Consider the following 21,175-nt stretch of genomic DNA (forward strand, 5'->3'; position numbering starts at 1 on the left):
CAAATTATCTTTAAACTACCACTATTGAAATTGATCTTGAAGACCTCTGAAGCACAAAAAATGATTTCCTCATTGTATAGTACTTTGAAAAGCTATTGTTGCATCATACATCTACTGTACCTCATTCAATTTAAGCTATTACTGACCTTCACATTAACGACTAGGAACAATAAGCAAACCGGCAAACCGGTAATCAAACTGATTTTTAGTGCATATGGCCTAACTACATCAGCACTGACACTGAATTTCAATAGATCTTATGCAAAATCTACCGAGCTGTACATTATTTTTTTCGTTTTTTGCCAAAAAAAAAAGGAATAGAATTCTGTTGTTTTTGAACATTGTTGTTGCCTTTTTCGACTCGAATGGGACTTTCGATTTTTGTTTTTCTTTGGGTCTTTTTATGACAAAAAAGAACTCTCAAATACAATCGGTCCAAATACGTTGAACTAGACTTACAAACGCTTGCATTCAATCATGGACAATATCCACATCTTCCGAAAGAATTAATGTACTCCTAACAACATGTTCATCTAACTATACATCCAACACTATGTAACCTCCATTTAAAAAAAAAAAAAAACATCTACCCAATATTGTTTCCTAATCAATTTAGATGACTCCATTTACAAAAACAGATAAAAAAGCTTTTGACAATTACACAAAATCTTGAATGATCCACATGACATACATTTCAAACGAGATAGAAATAGGAAACTTCCTTATCCTCATGACTTCAAAATGTCTTAAAGCCCTTTCTCATCCTACTGAGTTCATCACTTTAAACAATTTTATATTGCTTGACATCATGTTCTATAATCTCAATAAAAACGCTTATTTCAATATATAGTTTGTCCCTAACAGCTTTACAACAAATTAATTTTTACTAATTTAACTATGTTACAGTCAATTAACTATTTCCACTAACTTATTTAGTAGAAATTCTTCAATTCAAATTGATATACTACACATGACTATATTACTCCATGCCGAAAGCACAAACTACACCTAGTAACAAATATATCATGTGTGCCCGTCTCACTTTTTGTCTATTTTTGTTAGTGTTAACTTTTGGCATAGGATCAGCTAGATAAGTCTTTTACATCATGTGGCATACTGGCATTTCTAGTACACTAATGCAAGAGAAGTCATTCACGGACAAATGATCACACGAATGCAGATCATCGTTATCCAAAAGAGTGAGAATCAACATTTCTAAACTCCAATGATCATTCTCGTATAAAAGCATGAAAGTTACGTAGGACATGACGGATAATGGAAGTCAACATTAAATTGATCTTAGGAATCAAATTATATAGGAGTTTAGTAAATTAGAAGGTTTTAGTTTACTAGAATTAGTAGTTGAAGTAGAAATAATTTTAAACAAGGTTAATATAACAACTATGGCCCCTAGGATATGGTGCGTGTATAACGCAAAAACAACATATGCTCTGTGACTCTGTGTAAATCAACTGATCAAGATCGTCGACGAGGCTATAAATTTCAAATCGAATTGAATATTAGTATAATAACCCACTTTACTTTGAGATCGCCCTCGTCCAACATTAATTACAACTTTGGTCCATTTCATTTACTGAATGTAAGCCACCGTGTAACACTTCAGCTCAAAAACCTATATTAGCTAAGCCACAAGTATTCTTTCTCAACAAAATGATTGACTTCGCTAAATAAATTTAATTCTGTTTCTATCATGACAACTAGTAGCCTAAAGATATCCGATGTTCTGTTCCTACGACGGTCTGCTGATGAAGACCTTCACTTTTTAAAGGGTTTACTTACTTGAAGTTAATATAGGGCTGTGGAGCCGGTGTATAAAATTATTAGCCAAAACCATTCAGGCTTACTTACTACCAAGGTTCAAAATATCGACGATATATCCGATATATATATATATATTCTGATATTTTATCACCGATATATGGGCTATATTATATATATCCCGGTGTATAAAATTATTAGCCAAAACCATTATATCGTTTGACAATATATTTCTTCCGATATTATATTTCCGATATATCCGATATTTCTATTTTAAAATAGTTTGGACTGATCACCAAAAAATGGATATATCCGTCCGATATATCCAATATATCATATATTCACTTGCTATTTTGAACTTCTTCTATTAGTCTCCAAATTTTTTTTTTCCGATAAACTTTCTATTTCAATTTTCAAAAGTACTTTTTTAATCTAACATTGTAAATGGAAGGATAAAACAAGTTAAAACATATTGGCAAAAGCAAATTGGCCCTTGGCAATAGCGGGACTCATGATTAATTAATTTAATAAAGCAGCTAAATAACGGGCCATTCAAGCCATTTGTGATTGTGCTAGTTAACAAAATCAAATTCACACCTCTTTCCTCCTTCAAAGTCCACGGTCCACATTACTTTTTCCTTTGTGATCGTTTTCTCCAACAATCAGAATCAATCAACCTAACAGCCACGCGATCTCACCATGGCAGTGACAGTGTGACACTCACCGGTCTCACGTCTCCTTTTGCAAACTTTCCCCTCAAAAAAGTAAAAACGCGCGAACCGTACTAATTTGTCTATTCGCATTTTCCACATTTTTTCCTACTTTCTCAATGCCCCAGTTGTTCAGGACCCTTGTTAGGAAAAAAAAAAAACAGCTACTCATTACCCACCCGACACCCGTGACAATTTACTATCATACACCACTTTCATAATCAGCGTACTTTAGCAAATACCAATTCCCCTCACCACCTCTTTCAACCTTTCCCATTGCAGATTTGAACACTTCCTCAATTTCTTGATGTGTAAAACCAAAATGAGTACAAACGCATCACAGCCTAAACCAACGACCCCTCGAACCCCTCGATCTTCAACAAGAACTAACAAAACCTTTTCTCAAACAAATAGCAACACAAAGCCTTCAGTTTCCGATGCTTCAACGAGTTACGGAAACTATAACTACACAACTGGTTCCAGTTACAAAGATTCATCAAGAACTTCAGTTTCTAGCAAAACTTCTTTATCAAGTCTTCGTGATTCTTTACCCGAAAACGCTTACATCTTCGACTTCTCAGAAATATGTACAGCCACTAACAATTTCCTCGCTAAACGCTACTCGTCTTCATCATCCTCTGCTTGGCGATGTTTAATGAGAGGAAAAGATGTACTGGTGTTCCAACGTAAGTTTCGGAGGATGATTGAAACACCAGAGCTTCGCGAACGGCTTTCGGCTATATGTAAGAGTCATCACATGAGTGTAATTAAACTTCTTGGGGCGTCAATTTCTGGTGATCATATTTATCTTGTTTATGATTTTGTCAATGGTGCTAACCTTGCTGATTGTTTGAGGAACTCCAAAAATCCTGGTTTTACAGTTTTGTCTAATTGGATGTCTAGAATGCAAATTGCAACTGATCTTGCACAGGGGCTGGAATATATTCATCATTATACTGGATTGAATTTGAGTCACATTCATAATCATATCAAGAGTACAAGTTTAATTGTTACGGAACCTTCGTATAATGCGAAAATCTGCCATTTTGGAACTGCGGAACTCTGTGGAGAAATTAGTAGGGAAGACCATTACCATAGTAGTAATCAGAGTAACAAAAACATCTCGGAAATTGAAGAAGTACTAGATGAAGAAAAAAGTTGTGTGAGTAAACCGAAATTGAAGAGATCAGATAGCAGAAATATGAAATTTGAAGGGACTAGAGGTTATATGTCAGCTGAATTTCAATCTGGTGGAAATGGGACACAGAAAACTGATGTTTTTGCATTCGGGATAGTGATTTTAGAACTGCTTTCAGGTGAAGAACCTCTGAAGTACAAATTTGATAAAGAGAAAGGTGATTATAGGAGAATTTCAGTGATTGAAACAGCAAGAGAAGCAATTGAATCAGAACAAGAAGGGAGATTGAGAAGGTGGATTGATACAAGATTGAAGGATTCATTTCCATTAGAGGTTGCTGAGAAGATGACACGTGTAGCGTTGGATTGTGTTGACCTTGATCCTGAGAAGAGACCAGATATGCGACACGTGGCTGGTAAGATGTCGAAGTTTTACCTTAGGTCTAGAAAGTGGGTTGATGCTATTAGAGTTCCAACAGATATGATTACAGTATCATTAGCCCCGCGTTAAATTGTTAATTAACATGTCTTTGGTGGAATTAAAAATTTTATTAACAAGTTTTGCGGCCGAGATTTTGTTATTAATTGGTTTGAGCTTGTTTTGTTGTGAGAATGGATGAATTATGAATGTGACGCAAGTGATGAGCTCTGTATTTTTGTGAATTTTGAATGATAACTTGGAAGGAATGTTTTGTGATTTCGTTGTGATGTTTCTTAAATAGTCCTAGACTCGTGGTGGCAATGTATTTTATAATGAATCGATACCCTGTTTGCTTGGGTGTTTGGTGATAAATTGAGTTATATTTTTGTAGACAAGTGAAAAATGATCATCGTATTCCTTCAGAATAATCTTGAAATAGTCTATTCCAACTTAGTAGTCTATTTTATCGGTGTGGGGACAGCGGGATACTGGTGGAATTCAAATATGAACATGACAGGAGTCATTAAGAAATTGAGTACAGTATACACACAATAATATCCACAATCTCGCTATTAACAAAACAAAACAAAACAAAATTTGTTAAGAAAAATACCCGGCCTTGCAAGAATAAGCTGGGCGATCCACTGTCACCAGGAATTTAAGTGAGGGTGAGCTAGCAAGAAACCAAGCATATAAAAAAAAAATACACTAAAAATTCAAACCCGATCACAAAAACAAGTATATTTTGAACATAAAAAATTATATAAAATGATTACAACAAATGTATTATAAAAAAAAAGAAAAAAAAAAATTCAATCTAAATAAGTATTTGTTCATAGTTGTCTTCGGCTGCCTTCTTTTTCGTCATCCTTCTTCATCTTCTAAAAACGTTGTAAGATCAACTTGGTATCAATGCTATCAAAATATCTTTTTCAATGCATGTTATTAAACAATCATTCAACTATTCATCCGTCATTCATACATAAATAGGTAAAACAGAAATATTCATCTCCACGGTGGCAGTAGCAATAGGTAAAATCAGCGTCAACTTAATCAACAAATAAACAAGTGAGTACACAATGTCTTTCTTCGTCTTAACCATTTTTTTGGCTAGGTTGCTAATTCCATTTACTTTACCAAACTTAGTATCGGAACGCATATCAATGATATAATTCTCAAACTGATCCGTTAATTTCATCTAATTTATATATGAAAAATCAAAATCATCGGGATAAAGTCGAGCAAAATGGATCAACTTTTGTTTATCGAAAGCAACAAATGATTCACTACAATAAAGACATGCCATACATAAATAAGGTTGAGCGGGCAACGACTTTCCTTTAATCAAATACTTTAACATATATGTTTAAATAATTAAAATAAATCATTAATCAACTTAATTGAAATTGCACCAATTAAAATAAACCACCAATGATATTTACAAAATAAAATAAAATTAAAATATGTGGTTTAATGAATTCACAAAAAGAATACAAGAAATTAAAAAAACATGATTTAGCTAGGAATCAATATGAAAAAATAAAAAAGAAAAATAATTTAATAATATTAGCTTTACTATTAGGAATTATAGATACCTAATTAGAATAATAGAGAGGGGAGGAAAAGTGGAGTACATGGGTCGTGGGTTTTATTTTACTTTTTGATAATGAGGGCAAAGAGCCAAAATAGAGGACGTCTGTACTATGTAGTATGTACATGGGGTTTTTGTTTGTTTGGTTTCGGTGTGTATGTGTTTTTTTCTTTTTTCAGTTATGCATTTTTAGTTCGAGCAATTGAATTGCACAATAAAACTATATATTTTTTTTCAAAAGTTTGAGGGTGAGCCAGGGCGTACCTTGCCCCCTAGCTCTGCCACTGACTATCACTTCTCATCTAATCTGTAAATCCGAGGAGCAGGACATTACATCAAATGTTTATGATTTAACTCTAATTAGATAAAGAAAAAAGATAGTTTTGATTAGTAGAATAGTTGTTCTTCATGAATAAGAAGATGCCTACGTATCCAGCATTGTATAAATGAGACTGAAATCAAGTCAAAATAGTTGTGGAGTTGACTTTTATAGGGGTCGTAAACAAACAGTTAGTAGGACACGTGTAGTGGTTTGCACAGATGTGCTACTAGGATGATGAGCAATACGTCTTCACTAGTGGCATGTGCGTGGTGGCTCCGAGTACCAGACTGTTTGAGCTAGCATGATGGTAAAAGTGTAATGATGGTACTGATTTGAGTATTACAGCGGGTCAAGGCTCGATGCTAATAATAACAATGATAAGAGTGACAAGTAATGATCTCACTACACGATCTCATGATATAGAAGAGAACTGTGTAGCTAGCTGATTATCTAGCCAAAGTGTTTTTTTTTTGTGAGCAATCTAGCCAAAAGTGCTAACTCTGAGGATTATGCAAGTGAATGCTGTAGTAGCCCTCCTAGTGCTTTGAAAGGAATTTTGTTTTCAGACGTAATTGGGAGCAAGGCCCAAAATATCGATATCGATCAATATATCGGTGTACCCAAAAACCGATATATATCGGATATATCGGATATATCCATTATTTTGGTGACCATTCCAAACTATTTAAAATATCGGATATATCGGACATATAATATCGGAAATATCGGATTTATATTAAAAAATGGTCAAAAAGTCAACCGATATATATCGTAAATATCAGATATATCAATTATATCGGCGATATAAAGTTTTATATCGAAAATTCCGATATATATCGGAAAAAAAGGATTCTATATTAGGTGGATATATATCGGAAATACCGATGTCGGTGTACCAAAATACCGATATATATCGGCGATATATCGAATATATCGGCGATATTTTGGTCCATGATTGGGAGGGCCTTCCCAAGGTTTGTTAGGCCCAATGATATTTAGTAATTGAATCATATTTTTACCGAAAAAAATTTAAACTCAATACTTCTCACAATTGGGAAGCCAACAAATTGGGGTTGATTCTCTCCTCTAGTCCGTACAAATGGACAATGTCATAAACACATTTCCAAGCAAAAATCTCAGTCTTTGGGTTCCACATGATTTCCAAATGTTAAGAAAGTTTTTTTTTTGTAAAGCACCCGTTGAAACTTTACACCATCTGTTAATTGCTTGTCTTTTCGCTAGGGTGGTTTGATTTGATACTCCTTGGCATAGGATATAGGCATTGACTTTTTCACAATTTTAATTGTTAAGGATTTTGTTAGCCTTTAGTTTATACCACCACCGGATTGGCCTCTAGAATAAGAAGAATGGAAGTTGACATGCCTTTACATATATTGGTCTATTTGGAAAGAAAGATGTGCTCTTATTTTCTCGACAAAAACAAGTGTCTTACCAAAAACAGCCACCTATCTCACATCATTCCACCTCATAAAACAATATAAAAAATCACCACAACCATCCACTCTTCTACCTGGCAAGAATAGTTGGTTTACTCCACTATTGCCCTATGTCAAACTTAATGTGGATATTGCTTTCTTTTCGAAATGTAAACCTATTGGTATTGGTTATGTTATGCGTGATGACAGTGAATATTTCTTAGCAACTAACAGGCACAACATGAACAAGTGGACGAGACACCGAGGAGGGAGAGAGCAGGGGGCTCAAATGCGCCATCCAATGGGCATACCTCTTAGGCTATTAAAGAATATAGCTGATTTTTAGAATAGTCAAGCTGCTAATTAACATCAGGAGGACAGCCCGTACTATAATCATAGATGCACAAGAATTTAAATCCTCTTTTGATTCCTTACTTGTAACCTATGTAGATAGATCTTGTAATAAAGTTGCACACCTGTTAGCAACCAGGGTTGTTCATCTTCATGACTTTTTCTGGGAGATGGAAGCACCCTTTTGGTTACAAAGACATTTGCAGGATGATCTAAGTACATACATGTATTTCTCAGGTGCCTGAAACACTATATATACGGGGCGGCTATGTCGACATACTATTCTAACATACTATCTTGACATATCCAGCCAACCCTTAGATCATGCAAAATCTGACGTCTAGATTTACTTCTAAAAAACCAAACAAATAATTAAAAAAAATTAAGGGCAAAAATGACATTTAATATTTTTCACAAAAATAACTGTTGTGGCTTTTCACATTCATCTTCTTCCACGTTTCTTCTTCTTTTTCACAAATAGCCTGCAAGTATAGTGACAACCAGAAAATATCAGTGCGCTCTCTTGAGTCCTGACGAATATTTTCGGCAACTATGGCTATGTGGCGCTACTTTGTGAAACTGGTTATGAGCCAAAGACGAATATTCAGAAAGCTCTTACGAGCCAAAGAAAAATATCATGGGATTTCTTTGATGGGCTTTTGGAAACAGGAAGAAACACAAATGGTGTTTTGGATGAGGCAAGCGCACAAAGTATACTTTTTTTTTTCCAAATCAAATAATCCCCTATTAAAATATATCATCACCAAAACGTCATACATTTAAAAGAAGAAAAAAATGAACAGAAAAAAAAACAACAAATTATGGAAAAGCCACAACACAAACCCCAAACCATCCTAACAAGTTCTACCACTTGCCTCAAGCCTTGTTTGCAATATTGTTTGATAACTAATCCAGGCCCTCATAAAGACCTTCTCTAGAGGTTGCACATGTACTCTGTATGTACGGATGTACCAGTGGCGCTGACGGAGAGAGTGAAGTCCAAGCTTATCAGTAATCTCGACAGCATTCATTGCATTTTGAAGATCTTGTTTGTTTGCAAAGACAAGCAACACTGCATCTCGCAACTCATCCTCATTCAACATTATATGCAACTCATCCCTTGCCTTAACAACTCTGTGTCTATCATTGCTATCCACCACAAATATGAGACCCTGCTTGTTTTGGAAGTAGTGCCTCCACAATGGACGGATCTTGTCCTAACCCCCAACATCCTAAATCGTGAAGCTCATGTTCTTGTATTCCACAGTCTCCATGTACATTAAATCCAATGGTTGGAATTGTAGTCACAATCTCTCCAAGCTTGAGCTTGTACAAGATGGTGGTCTTACCAGCAGCATCAAGACCAACCATCAGAATCAGTGGCGGAGACAGAAAATTGGGTGAGGGTGAGCCACAACTAGTCACTATAAAAAAAAACTAAAATAAGATAACACCCAATTTGTAGAATTTTTGTTTTCCCTTGCATATTTATAAAAAAAAAAAATTCGAATCCCAATCCCATCACAAAAGACATGTAAATTTTGGAATTACAAAAGACTAGATTGCTTAATGAAATGATTTAGGAGAAAATAAATAAATACACAAACATTTAGCTTTGGAAAATTAAGAACTTGGGAAAAAAGTGCCTACAAATATATGCTTCTTACAAATATATATGCTTATGAAAACCACTTTAAAATTCCACAAATGAAAAAAAGCAATGAATTCTTTGGAATTGTTAGGAAAATAGTCTAAAAGGCATTATGAAAAAACATAAGCACTTAGGGCACAATAAAGAATATTGTACAATGTTAAGACATTTTTTTTGGCTAAAAAGTAATTAATATTAATAGCAAAAAATGGTGTTACAGACTTATAAAGCGTTTACAAATTCTAGATTGGGAATATAATTCCCATGTTTCCGATTTGTCAAAAATCTATAGTGGGTAAGCAAAATTTGGATTTTCAAGCTAGCTTGTTGAGCCAACATGGTTTATGATCCCACCATTGTTTTAAACTGTACATGTTTAGACACTGCTAGTACATTTTTTTTGTCGTCACTTTAGCATTTATTTTAATTGTTTTCATTTTCATTCAATCCCGAAATTCCAATCACTGCCTTAAGTAGATTCAAAAGTAATAAATTCACTACAATTGACAATCAAAAAAATTTATGCAACAAATTAAAATTGTAATGGACTCGAGTAACCGCTCGATAGATCGAATTCATTACATACAAAATTGAATTATAATTAATAAAATTCATTAACAAAAAACTAAAAAAATAAGAGATTGGGGAATTAAGGTTTAGAAAACATACCAATAAATATACATATGAGTTATTGGGACGGAGACTTGAGAGTTGAGAGTGTTATTACTCTTTTTTTCTCTTTCATCTCTTTTGTTTTTCCAAACAAAGAAAAACACTTGCCAAAAGTGTTGTTTATCAAAATACATAAAATTAGAGATCATGAGCTTTCTCACGTTAGTTAGGGGAAATGGATTTTTATTTTGGTCAGTTATGGTGAGGTTTTAGTAACAAAACCGTATTCATATATATGGTAGTTACTTTTTTTTGAGTATTATCTAAAAAAAAAAAAACTTTTTTTTTAAGAAGTTGAGGGTGAGCCAGGGTGTACCCTAGGCCCCCCTTGGCTCCACCACTGATCAGAATACGCATCTCTTTCTTTGCAAAGATCCGGCTAAAAAGCTTCGTGCAAGTCAGCCCCATGTTTTGTTTTTACTCTTTTCTGAGCTTACGCTATCGAATTTTTGGGATCTCGAAATCACAAAGTATACTTTTTTACACTAGTATAATCCATCTTTCATTAAGTTATCGTATCTTCTAGAAATATAATGTGGTCATCATGTTCAGGATTAAACTTTGCTTGTTATAATCATTGAAAATAAAAAATAAAAATGAATACCAAGCAAAAGTTTAAAAAAAAAAAAAAAAAAAAAAAAAAAAAAAAAAAAACTTATATTAGGTTCTTTGGGGACAGTTCAAGTGAGAGAGAAGTAGAGAACTAGAGCGAACTCTTTGTGTCTTGCTCTTGGTGGGAAAAAGAAACGTGGAAGAAGAAGAATGTGAAAAGCCACGACAGTTATTTTTGTGAAAAATATGAAATGTTATTTTTGCCCTTATTTTTTTTAATTATTTGTTTGGTTTTTTAGAAGTAGATCTGGACGTCAGATTTTGTTTAATCTAAGGGTTGGTTGGGTATGTCAAGATGGTATGTTAGAATAGTATGTCGACGTAGCCGCCCCGATATATATATGGGTATATGGGGCTGGCTACCTTGATAGCTTCTTTTGACAGCTTATCTTGACATCTCCAACTTACACAATGAACTAAGAGCTAATATTTTGGGAATATGTTCTCCATACAATAGAGATCATCTCCACAAATTATCAAAACATTTGAACATGTCTAACCCTGTCAAAAGTTGTGTTTAAGTTCAATATTTATCTAACAGTCCACAATTTTAGCACTCATTTTAATAAAGTTAGACATATCCAATTGAGATGAGTTTTAGTGGAGATTCTATTCAAGATAGGAAGATCTTCTCTACCAAAAATCAGCCCTTAGTTTAATGTACAAATTCACTTTTAGGTTTTTGATGTCAAGATAAGTTGTCAAAATAAGCTGTCAATGTGGCTGAAGTTGATGATTTGGTAGTAGTGAGAAGGGTGTTGAAGTTCATCCTAGACTCTTTGTTTAGAAAAAAGTTTGTGATGGATAAAACACTAACTTTTGTAACTCTTCTCTCCTATTTGGCTTTTGGAATTACTCTCAATCTTAACTTGTATTGAAATGATTAGAAAACTTGTATTGAATTGATTAAGAACTTTGGTTTACACTAAAGCTTAAAGAACATGAAAATGGAAAATAAGGAAATAACAATTTAATTTAAAAACATTTAACCTACTCCTAATGACCAAAGATTAGATCTAGGGTTTATACTCCTAACAAACCAAATGGTTTGGACCCTAAAACTTGGATAAGAAATTCTCTACATCTCTTTTGTTTATATAGGACACCATTTATAATTATGCCCTTCCTTCTAGAAACAACTCATGGGCTTTTGACCTAAACCCATATATTAGAATTCTTGAAATTGGCTTTAGGTCCCTGGGTTAGTAGCTTTCAGTCTAGAGTCCTTGAGTCTTTGACTTTGACAGTTGACTTTGACTTTCCAGCACTGTTGCTCCTAAGCTGGAATATTCCCAAACAGCGTAAATAGCCATCCTTTTTGTGGCAAAATGCACGTATTAGGAATATGCGTCATAAATGGCTTGTATCCTGCAAATTGTAGCGAAAGCTATAAGTTGTATGTTCATTAAGCATAAGAAGGGCATATTTGAAGCATTGTAAAGGTAATAAAACACACATTTGGGGACTGATCAGTAGCCAACCCCTATATATGTGTGTGTGTGTGTGTATATATATATATATATATATACACACACACACATAGTCTTTCTTTAAAAAGTAGCTACTTAAGTTAACTTCAAATAAGTACGTAAGTAAAACTTCACCTAAAAAATTAATTCAGACCTAATATTTTATAGTTATGAAGCACTCACCATAAAGATCATCTCTACGAAATTTCAACTCATTTAGAAACCTCTAACATAAATAAAAATTGTTGTCATCTTTAAAAAGAAATTTAACGGTCCAGAAATCTCGAGTTTTTGCAATCATTTTGGCCAATGTTAGAGGTACGCGATTTCCAAATGAGATGAAATTTTGTATAGATGATCTTAATGTTGAGTATATCATATCTACAAAAAATTATGATTGAATTTATTTTCTAGGTGAAGTTTTACTAATGTACTTATTTTAAGTTAACTTAAGTAGCTACTTTTTAGAGAAGGACTAAGGACTATATAGTGTTTACCTAAAAAAAACTAGAACCCTCCAGACCTATCTCAAAATGTCCTTTCATCGCCGTGCATATGTAGTTGCTCACTCATTCGGTAGCTTAGTTTTCTATTTCATTTGAATATTGTTATCCAATTTGTAAAAATCTCTCTTCAGTACCGGTCCTATCCATAACTTATTTGTCCTTTATATGCTGCTTAAGGTAATAATTTTAGAATCATATTGTAAGTATTTAGAGCCCTGTATGAGCTTGTGGCTCCTAATCCGTGCATTAATAACTTTAGCTACTAAGATTAAGATGGCATACTTCTTATCATTGAAGGATTTTCAAACATACTATTTTGTATTTGGTTTTTGATTGAGGTGTTAATTACAAATAGTCTATGCTGCTTTCCTGATTTGCTCCCTTTATTATTGAATCCATTTTTAGTGGAGAATAGGAGTGCCAATAGTCTGGTTCTAGTCCAGTTCGTAGCTAGTGATGTAAAAGTCAAGAACCATTTAATTTTGCGGTTCTGATTCTGATTTGTCGAATCAAGAACCATTTCATAGCGTTTTGTTGGGAACCCTAACTCAGCCAGTGTGACACGCACCATGACCACTAGGTCTATGCATGCAAACTGTGTTCTATAGGCATATCTTTATTTTAGTAGTTTTCTTATTATTAGAATCCTAAATATAGTAGGATTCCTTATTTAGTATATCTCAACCATTATATAAGGTTGCTTTAGGTTGTAATACGAAGGATAATAAATAATATCTCTTTTAAGCCTAGGGTTTGGTAGTTAGATCTTCTAATAAAAAGATCAAAGGTGGTGGATCGACCAATCAAGCGATCAATTGTTCTATATAAGATCTAGATCCTATCATCTGGTATCGGAGCAAGGTTCAATTTTTTTTTTCGGGTTTCATCATCATGACGGTGAAAGAACTCGAAAAACTCACTGGCCGCCATAACACCGCTCTCGCAAATCATACCACTGCTATTGACAACAACACCACCACGCTCACCAACCACACCACCCTCCTCAACGACCTAACCACCAACATGCAGCGCCTCTTAGCAAAGTTTGATGACCCCAACCAGAACTCCTTCAACCCAAATTCATCTAACACTAATCCAATTTAGCATAGACAGCACCAGCAATCCATCATCCAAGGTGGACCGTTATGCCTTGATTTTCCCTGATTTGAGGGAGAAGACCCAGAGAGTTGGCTATTCCAGGCGGAGCAATTCTTCACTTTAAACCCTATTTCTGAGGAGCAGAAAGTGACAATGGCGTCTATTCATCTTAAGGGAGACGCAATCGCATGGTATCGGGCCAGTGGCTAAATCAGTCCCTCGGCGAACTTACTTGGAGACAGTTTTCTACGTCTTTGTGCAAAAGATTTGGCTCCAGGAAGCATATTGATCCCATGAGCTCTTTGTCAAAACTAACTCAGCAAGGTACCGTTCGTGAATATATTACTAGTTTTGAGACTCTCATAAACCTTGTACCTGGTATTCAAGATCAACATCAGGTTAGCCTTTTTGTGTCCGGGTTAAAAGCTGAGATTCAAGCTAGAGTTCATATTCACAATCCTTTAAGCCTTAGTCATGGTATTGACCTTGCACTCAAACACGAGGATGCAATCAAGACCACAAACACATCACTATCTCACAGCATCAACAGACCACCTAACCGTCTGTACCATCGACCCCCTATTCCACAGCCATCCACTAAACCTAATGCCACTACAAATTCACTTCCTACAGGGGTTAAAAGACTCTCTTGGGCAGAATAGCAAGAAAGGCGTGCTAAAGGCATATGTTTTAACTGTGACAAAATATACAAGCCGGGGCACATCTGTCAAAAGCCTCAACTCTTACTTATGGACGCTGCACACCAAGTCTATGATGAAGAATATCATGATGCAACCACAAACGAGCCACAAGATGATGGAGTAGTAGAAATCTCACTATATTCTCTCATAGGCACCATGAGCTCAACTACGATACGTGCTATAGTTTACTGCATAAGTAAGCCCTTATCAGTCCTCATACACCCAAGGGTAGTTCGCAGCTGCGGACTTTCTATCACACAAAAACAGACGTTTGCTGTAATGATTGCTAATGGAGGATTTTTATAGTGCCATGGCTCATGTTTGAACGTCACGCTCAACCTTCAAGGTTACAGATTCACTACAAATTTCTGTGTTTTAGACATTAAAGGATGTGACGTTGTATTGGGCACACAATGGTTATGCTCACTAGGTCGAATCACTTGGGACTTCAAACAACTCGTCATGTAGTTTACCAGCAAGGACCAGTTATTGGGACGGGATCTCCAATAGCCCATTTGATCGATGACCCAACTATGCGCAAGGCTTTACAGCAAGAACAACATGGATTTCTACTATCACTACATGCAGCTGAGTCGATGAACACAGAGGTGACATTACCACATTCAAAACACGAGGCTATCAGGGCAGTTTTATTATGTTTTCAAGATATATTTGGTATTCCTCCAGCATTGCCACCTTCACGTTCACACGACCATAGAATTCCATTGATAGATAATTCCAATCCTGTCAGTGTTAGACCTTATAGATATCCACATTTTCAAAAGACAGAAATCGAGAAGATAGTGCAAGAACTGAGAGATCACAGATTCATTAAGCCCTAGCGTTAGCCCGTTTTCATCTCCAGTGTTACTAGTTAAGAAGAAAGATGGATCTTGGAGACTTTGTGTTGATTACCGAGCTTTAAACAACATAACCATTAAAGATAAATTTCCTATTCTTATAGTGGATGAACTATTAGATGAGCTCAATGGTGCAACAATATTCTCCAAATTAGATCTTCGGGCTGGATATCACCTAATAAGGGTCCATGAGGGAGATATACATAAGACAGCCTTTCGTACACACGATGGACATTATGAATTCCTTGTAATGCCCTTCGAACTTTCAAACGCACCATCGACCTTCCAAAGCTTAATGGACGAGCTGTTTCGACCTTATTTACGGAAGTTTGTTCTGGTCTTTTTTGATGATATATTGGTCTACAACAAATCCCTTGAGACTCACTTGCAGCACCTCACTGCAGTCATGGAAATTCTACGCAAACATGCATTGTTTGTCAAGGCTTCTAAATGCTCGTTTTCTCAAACCTTAATTTCATACCTAGGACATATCATTGGGGCCTCAGGTGTATCAGTTGACAATGAAAAAAATCAGCACTATGTCAAGCTGGCCAGTATCTACATCTCCCAAAGGATTACGGGGATTTCTTGGCTTGACAGGTTATTACAGGAAATCTGTTAAAGATTATGGTAAAATAAGCACACCGTTAATGCAGTTACTTAAGAAAGACTCGTACAAGTGGACGGTTGAAGCTACAGAAGCGTTCAACAATCTCAAAGTCGCAATGACCACAACACCAGTCTTAGCACTCCCTGATTTCTCACTCGAATTCTCTATTGAATGTGATGCTTGTGGCTCTGGCTTAGGCGCAGTCCTTATGCAACAAGGGCGACCCTTAGCATATTTTAGTAAAGCTTTGGCAGGGAAAAATCTTAATCTACCTATCTATGATAAAGAGATGATGGCGATGTCGCCCGATCCACAAGTGGAGACCTTACTTACTTGGCGGACATTTCAAAGTTTTCACGCGGATCATCGTTACCTTAAAATATTTTCAAGAGCAGCGGCTTTCTACATTAGAGCAGCAAAAATGGGTTTCAAAGTTACTTGGCTACGATTACGAAATCTGCTATCGTGTAGGCAACCTCAATAAAGCAGCTGATCCTCTCTCAAGGATCCCTCTTGAAAATACTCTATTTGCGCTATCTACTCCAAACTTTGAAGGCATTGCTGATATCAGTGAAGAATGCACCAACGATCCAACAATGAAAAAAATCATTACAGCCATCCAAGCCAACTCCTCAGCACGTAAGTTTTTTACGTTTGATCAAAGCATCTTGCGTTATAAAGGACGCATAGTGGTTGCCCTTAACTCTGCATGGTGCGACAACATTCTCTTTGAGTTTCATGCTACCCCAGCAGTGGGACACTCTGGATTTTTACGTACTTACAAACGACTGCAAACATGTTTCTACTGGCAAGGAATGAAAGCAGCTATGAAAATTTTTGTAGCACAATGTGTGACATGTCAAAAGAATAAAGCTGAAGCAATCTCTCCTCCTGGCACCCTCAACCCATTACCTATTCCTGATGACGTTTGGCTCAATATATCCATGGATTTTATTGAAGGCCTTCCATGGTCCCTCAACAAAACAGTTATTCTTGTAGTAGTAGACAGACTAAGCAAATATTCGCATTTCAGCGCCCTAGCACATCCTTACACTGCAAGTTCTATTGCTAATGTTTTCATCTGAGACATAATTAAACTGCACGGGCCACCTCGCTCAATAGTTAGTGATAGAGATCCGATTTTCATCAGCACCTTCTGGGAAGCTTTTTTCTGTTCACAAGAAACACAACTGTGTCGCAGTTCCGCCTATCACCCTCAATCGGATGGACAAACTGAAGTCACAAATCGCACATTAGAATGTTATTTGAGATGCTTTGCAAGCGAACGTCCAAGCACTTGGGTGACTTACCTTCCTTGGGCTGAATGGTGGTATAATACCACGTATCACTCAGCAATTAAAATGACTCCATCTGGCGGTCTGACCATGTACCACCCTCCATTTTAGCCTATATACCGGGCTCAATGGCAGTTCATGCGATCGATATTACTCTAAGAGACGAGACCCGCACTTCAACTACTCAAGTCCAACATGGCTGAAGCTCAAAACAGAATGAAGATTTATACAGATGCTAAAAGAACAGAAAGGGAGTTTGCAGTGAATGATTGGGTATATTTACGCCTCCAGCCATATCGACAAATCACTGCAGCAACGCAATCATATTCAAAACTTTCTCCAAAGTTCTATGGGTCATTCCCAATAGTAAGTAGAATTGGTGCAGTTGCCTATAAATTGGATCTACCTACTACATGCAAAATACACCCCGTGTTCCATGTTTCGGCATTAAAGCAATCATTAAGAGTAAGAACAATTGTTTCTACAGAGTTACCAGCACATGCAGATGAATTTAGCTGGGTACCAATGATAGTATTGGACTCAAGATACCAAGGATCCGAGTTACAGTGGTTAATTCAGTGGGACGGTTTTTATGTTGAAGAAGCTACTTGGGAAGATGCTGCTACTATTCAGAACCGTTATCCATCATTTAAGGCTTGTGGACAAGCCTCTTCTCAAGGGCAAGGGGATGTTGGGAACCCTAACTCAGCCAGTGTGACACGCACCATGACCACTAGGTCTATGCATGCAAACCGTGTTCTATAGGCATATCTTTATTTTAGTAGTTTTCTTATTATTAGAATCCTAAATATAGTAGGATTCCTTATTTAGCATATCTCAACCATTATATAAGGTTGCTTTAGGTTGTAATACAGAGGATAATAAATAATATCTCTTTTAAGCCTTAGGGTTTGGTAGTTAGATCTTCTAATCAAAAGATCAAAGGTGGTGGATCGACCAATCAAGTGATCAATTGTTCTATATAGGATCTAGATCCTATCACGTTTGTAAGGGACATCCTATTTCATACTCACATGATAAACACATGACACCCCAATACGACCCGCATACAATGAACTACATTGTCAAGACATCAACTCGCACCACACATGTTGCAACCTACGACATCAGATGACTCTATTCTACACATGTCAACCCTCAACTCTAGATCGATACTCATCACATTCACATGACTCTTGAGATCAACACAACTTTAATTCATTACATGATCCTCACCTCATGATGTCACCCCCTTATAAACTCATCATTACCATTGGTAGCAAACATTTGTTCACTACATCACTCAAATCATTGCCATCATTGCTACATTAACCATGCTCTTCAAGTAACATGTGGCATCAGCATAATACCAACATTTGCTCCACTTGCACACATGGCATCACACTTGTTCTCATCACAAGCCAATGCAAGCCACCTAATTTGGCACCAATCACAAGCCACACCACATACTCCACCATGCCTCTACATTAAATCTCAACTATAAAGTCACTCATAGAACTACATTTTGGCTTGATTCCACACCCTCCCAAGAGGTGGATATGTAGGCACCTTCTCTATCATAGAAGGGCAGCCACTACTAACACTAACACACCTTCTCCCCACAATCACAATCACAATCAACTAATACTAATCATATTTGGTGTAATGTTAAATCTAATATTTAGGGATGAAATTTGGTATTAACATTTGGCATCGTCCATGGTTGATTTTTCGAAAATCCTTACCCAACAATCACTCCTCAATTTCTCCAATCAAATTCTGATCAACATATTTCTAAACAATAGGGACCATTAATCTTGTTCCAATCAAATACTAATCATATTAAAAAAGTCTAGCGATCAAAGAAAGAAAGTTTCATAACAATGGGGACCATTCTTGTGGCGACTGGTTGTAACATAACTTAAACTAATTTTCTGATCATGTGTCCTTTATTATTACTTAAGTTAGCTAAATTAGTTCAGTGAGAGCAGCTTATGCTCGTTCTCCTTGAGTTCTATTCCTTTTCTGGTAAAATCCTCATTGTTGAGTTCAGAAAAAGAAACCAAAACAAGATGGCTCTCATGATCAACACTCCGTTAGATCTTCAATCCTTCCCCTACTACTAAAAAATGACATATTATGACGCTTGTTTTTTATCTATCTTGACGACTTTGTTAAAAACTGTCAAGATAGGTGTTTTAGTAATATTTTTATGACATCTATTGCAACATTATGTCGTGTATGACACAAGCATCAAGAAAATATAATAAATTTATGATGGCTATTGCAACATTATGTCGTGTATGACACAAGCTTCAAGAAAATATAATAAATTTATGACGGCTGTTGCAACATTATGTCGTGTATGAGACAAGCGTCAAGAAAATATAATAAAGCGTCAAGAAAATATAATAATTTTATGACGGCTGTTGCAACATTATGTTATGTATGACACAAACGTCAAGAAAATATAATAATTTTATGACTGCTGTTGCAATATTATGTCGTGTATGACACAAGCGTCAAGAAAATATGATGGTGTTTCTAAAACAGTCAAATTAGCAATAGAATAAACCGTGAACCTTCTCACAATTTTTTGGGCACCAGCTGGGTTAGACCATTTTCTCCTTCACTTAAACCGTCAACAACTTAACAAATAAAAATGGCATTCAATTAGGGTATGGTAGACGTTAGGTAGACTCCAGTTATTTAGACTCCAATCTCACTCTAAATCCATACCGTAAGATTCTATTAGCATCTACGGTTACATTATTATTTCCACGCTTTATACAAATCCTAAAAGGGTATTTTCGGTAGATTGATTCGTTTGAGAAAATTAAAACTTAGGGCATCACTAATGCAGGCCCTTAAAACCAAGATCCACGTCACTTTCTTGGAGGGCCACGTAGGATTAACCAGGAGCATAAAGAGGAGCTAAATCTCAATAAAAGTTGTGTGTTCCAATAGAGAAACTAATAGAGTTATCTGGAAATAGAAACACTCCATTAAATCGCGTGAGAGAGAAAGAAATTTGGAGGAAGTAAAGTCACGTGAGCACTTAAGTGAAGTCATGTGCGGATTTTCACTCAAAAGTTTGGGCTTCTGGCTCCTTGAAAAAATCTATAGAAATGAAGATAGTTATCCATGATGACAAAACTGGAGGTCCATTTAGGGGCTGCGCTGGAAGCTGCTTTCTTTTCAGGTCCATTAAATTTGAAGAAAAATGCCCGTATCCAGGCCCCATTGGTGATGCCCTTACGAGATAGAGAAAAACCCAAAACCTTTCTTCTCCAATGACCAGACCCTTCTCCATCCTCCCTCAATGCCGCACAGTAAAAGTCGCAGTTTCTACCACAAAGAAGGCTGACCCAAAGGCGCAGGTCTTGAAGGCTGCCAAGGCAATGAAATCAGGTCCGTCAACTCTAACGAAGAAAGCCAAGAAGATCCGTACCTCGGTTACCTTTCATCATCCAAAGACTTTGAACAAGGCGAGAGACCCCAAGTACCCTCGTATCAATGCAACCTCGATGAACAAGCTCGACCACTATCAGATTTTGAAGTATCCGCTCACGACTGAGGAAGTGGCGGCCTAACTTCAAGCTGGCAGTAGATGTTATCACCAAAGTTGTAGCATGGGTTCGCATTCCAGGACTGTGTCTTGAGGTCATTATGGCAGCTAGTCTAGATCGATTCCTAAGAGGATTGACAAATCTTTCTTTGTTAAGACAGAGGAGACTCTGACTCTTTATGAAGCTATGCGTTTTGCAATTTATGAAGCTATGAGTTTTGCAGAGATGCTCAAGTAAGTCTTATTTTGATTTTTTTTTTTATTAAGAGGTGATTTTTGTTTTTTAATTATTATTGGTTATTCGTTCCTTTATCTTAATAATGCATAAAATTTGGATATCAGTTGCTTGAAATTTAGATAAGAAAGTGAATGGTGTTTGAATTCCT

At 36.1% G+C, this 21,175-nt stretch overlaps 1 protein-coding gene and 1 pseudogene across 1 annotated transcript; one reads left to right on the top strand and one right to left on the bottom strand.

Moving 5' to 3' along the window:
* Window positions 1–2,337: 2,337 nt before the first annotated feature.
* On the top strand, window positions 2,338–4,323 carry LOC147482236 (Protein kinase superfamily protein). The gene has a single exon (XM_086580073.1). The coding sequence runs from the start codon at window positions 2,797–2,799 to the stop codon at window positions 4,135–4,137; it is 1,341 nt and encodes a 446-aa protein (XP_086436199.1). The 5' UTR covers window positions 2,338–2,796; the 3' UTR covers window positions 4,138–4,323.
* Window positions 4,324–8,623: 4,300 nt separating this feature from the next.
* On the bottom strand, window positions 8,624–10,478 carry LOC147482237 (ADP-ribosylation factor 2-like; annotated as a pseudogene).
* Between the last annotated feature and the right edge of the window lie 10,697 nt (window positions 10,479–21,175).

This window comes from Coptis chinensis, chromosome 8, assembly GCF_015680905.1.
Source record: "Coptis chinensis isolate HL-2020 chromosome 8, ASM1568090v1, whole genome shotgun sequence".
NCBI classification, from domain to species: Eukaryota; Viridiplantae; Streptophyta; class Magnoliopsida; order Ranunculales; family Ranunculaceae; genus Coptis; species Coptis chinensis.

Bases quoted from the DNA above. Each gene is read 5' to 3' on its own strand.
- LOC147482236 (XM_086580073.1), top strand. From the start codon at position 2,797: ATGTGTAAAACCAAAATGAGTACAAACGCATCACAGCCTAAACCAACG.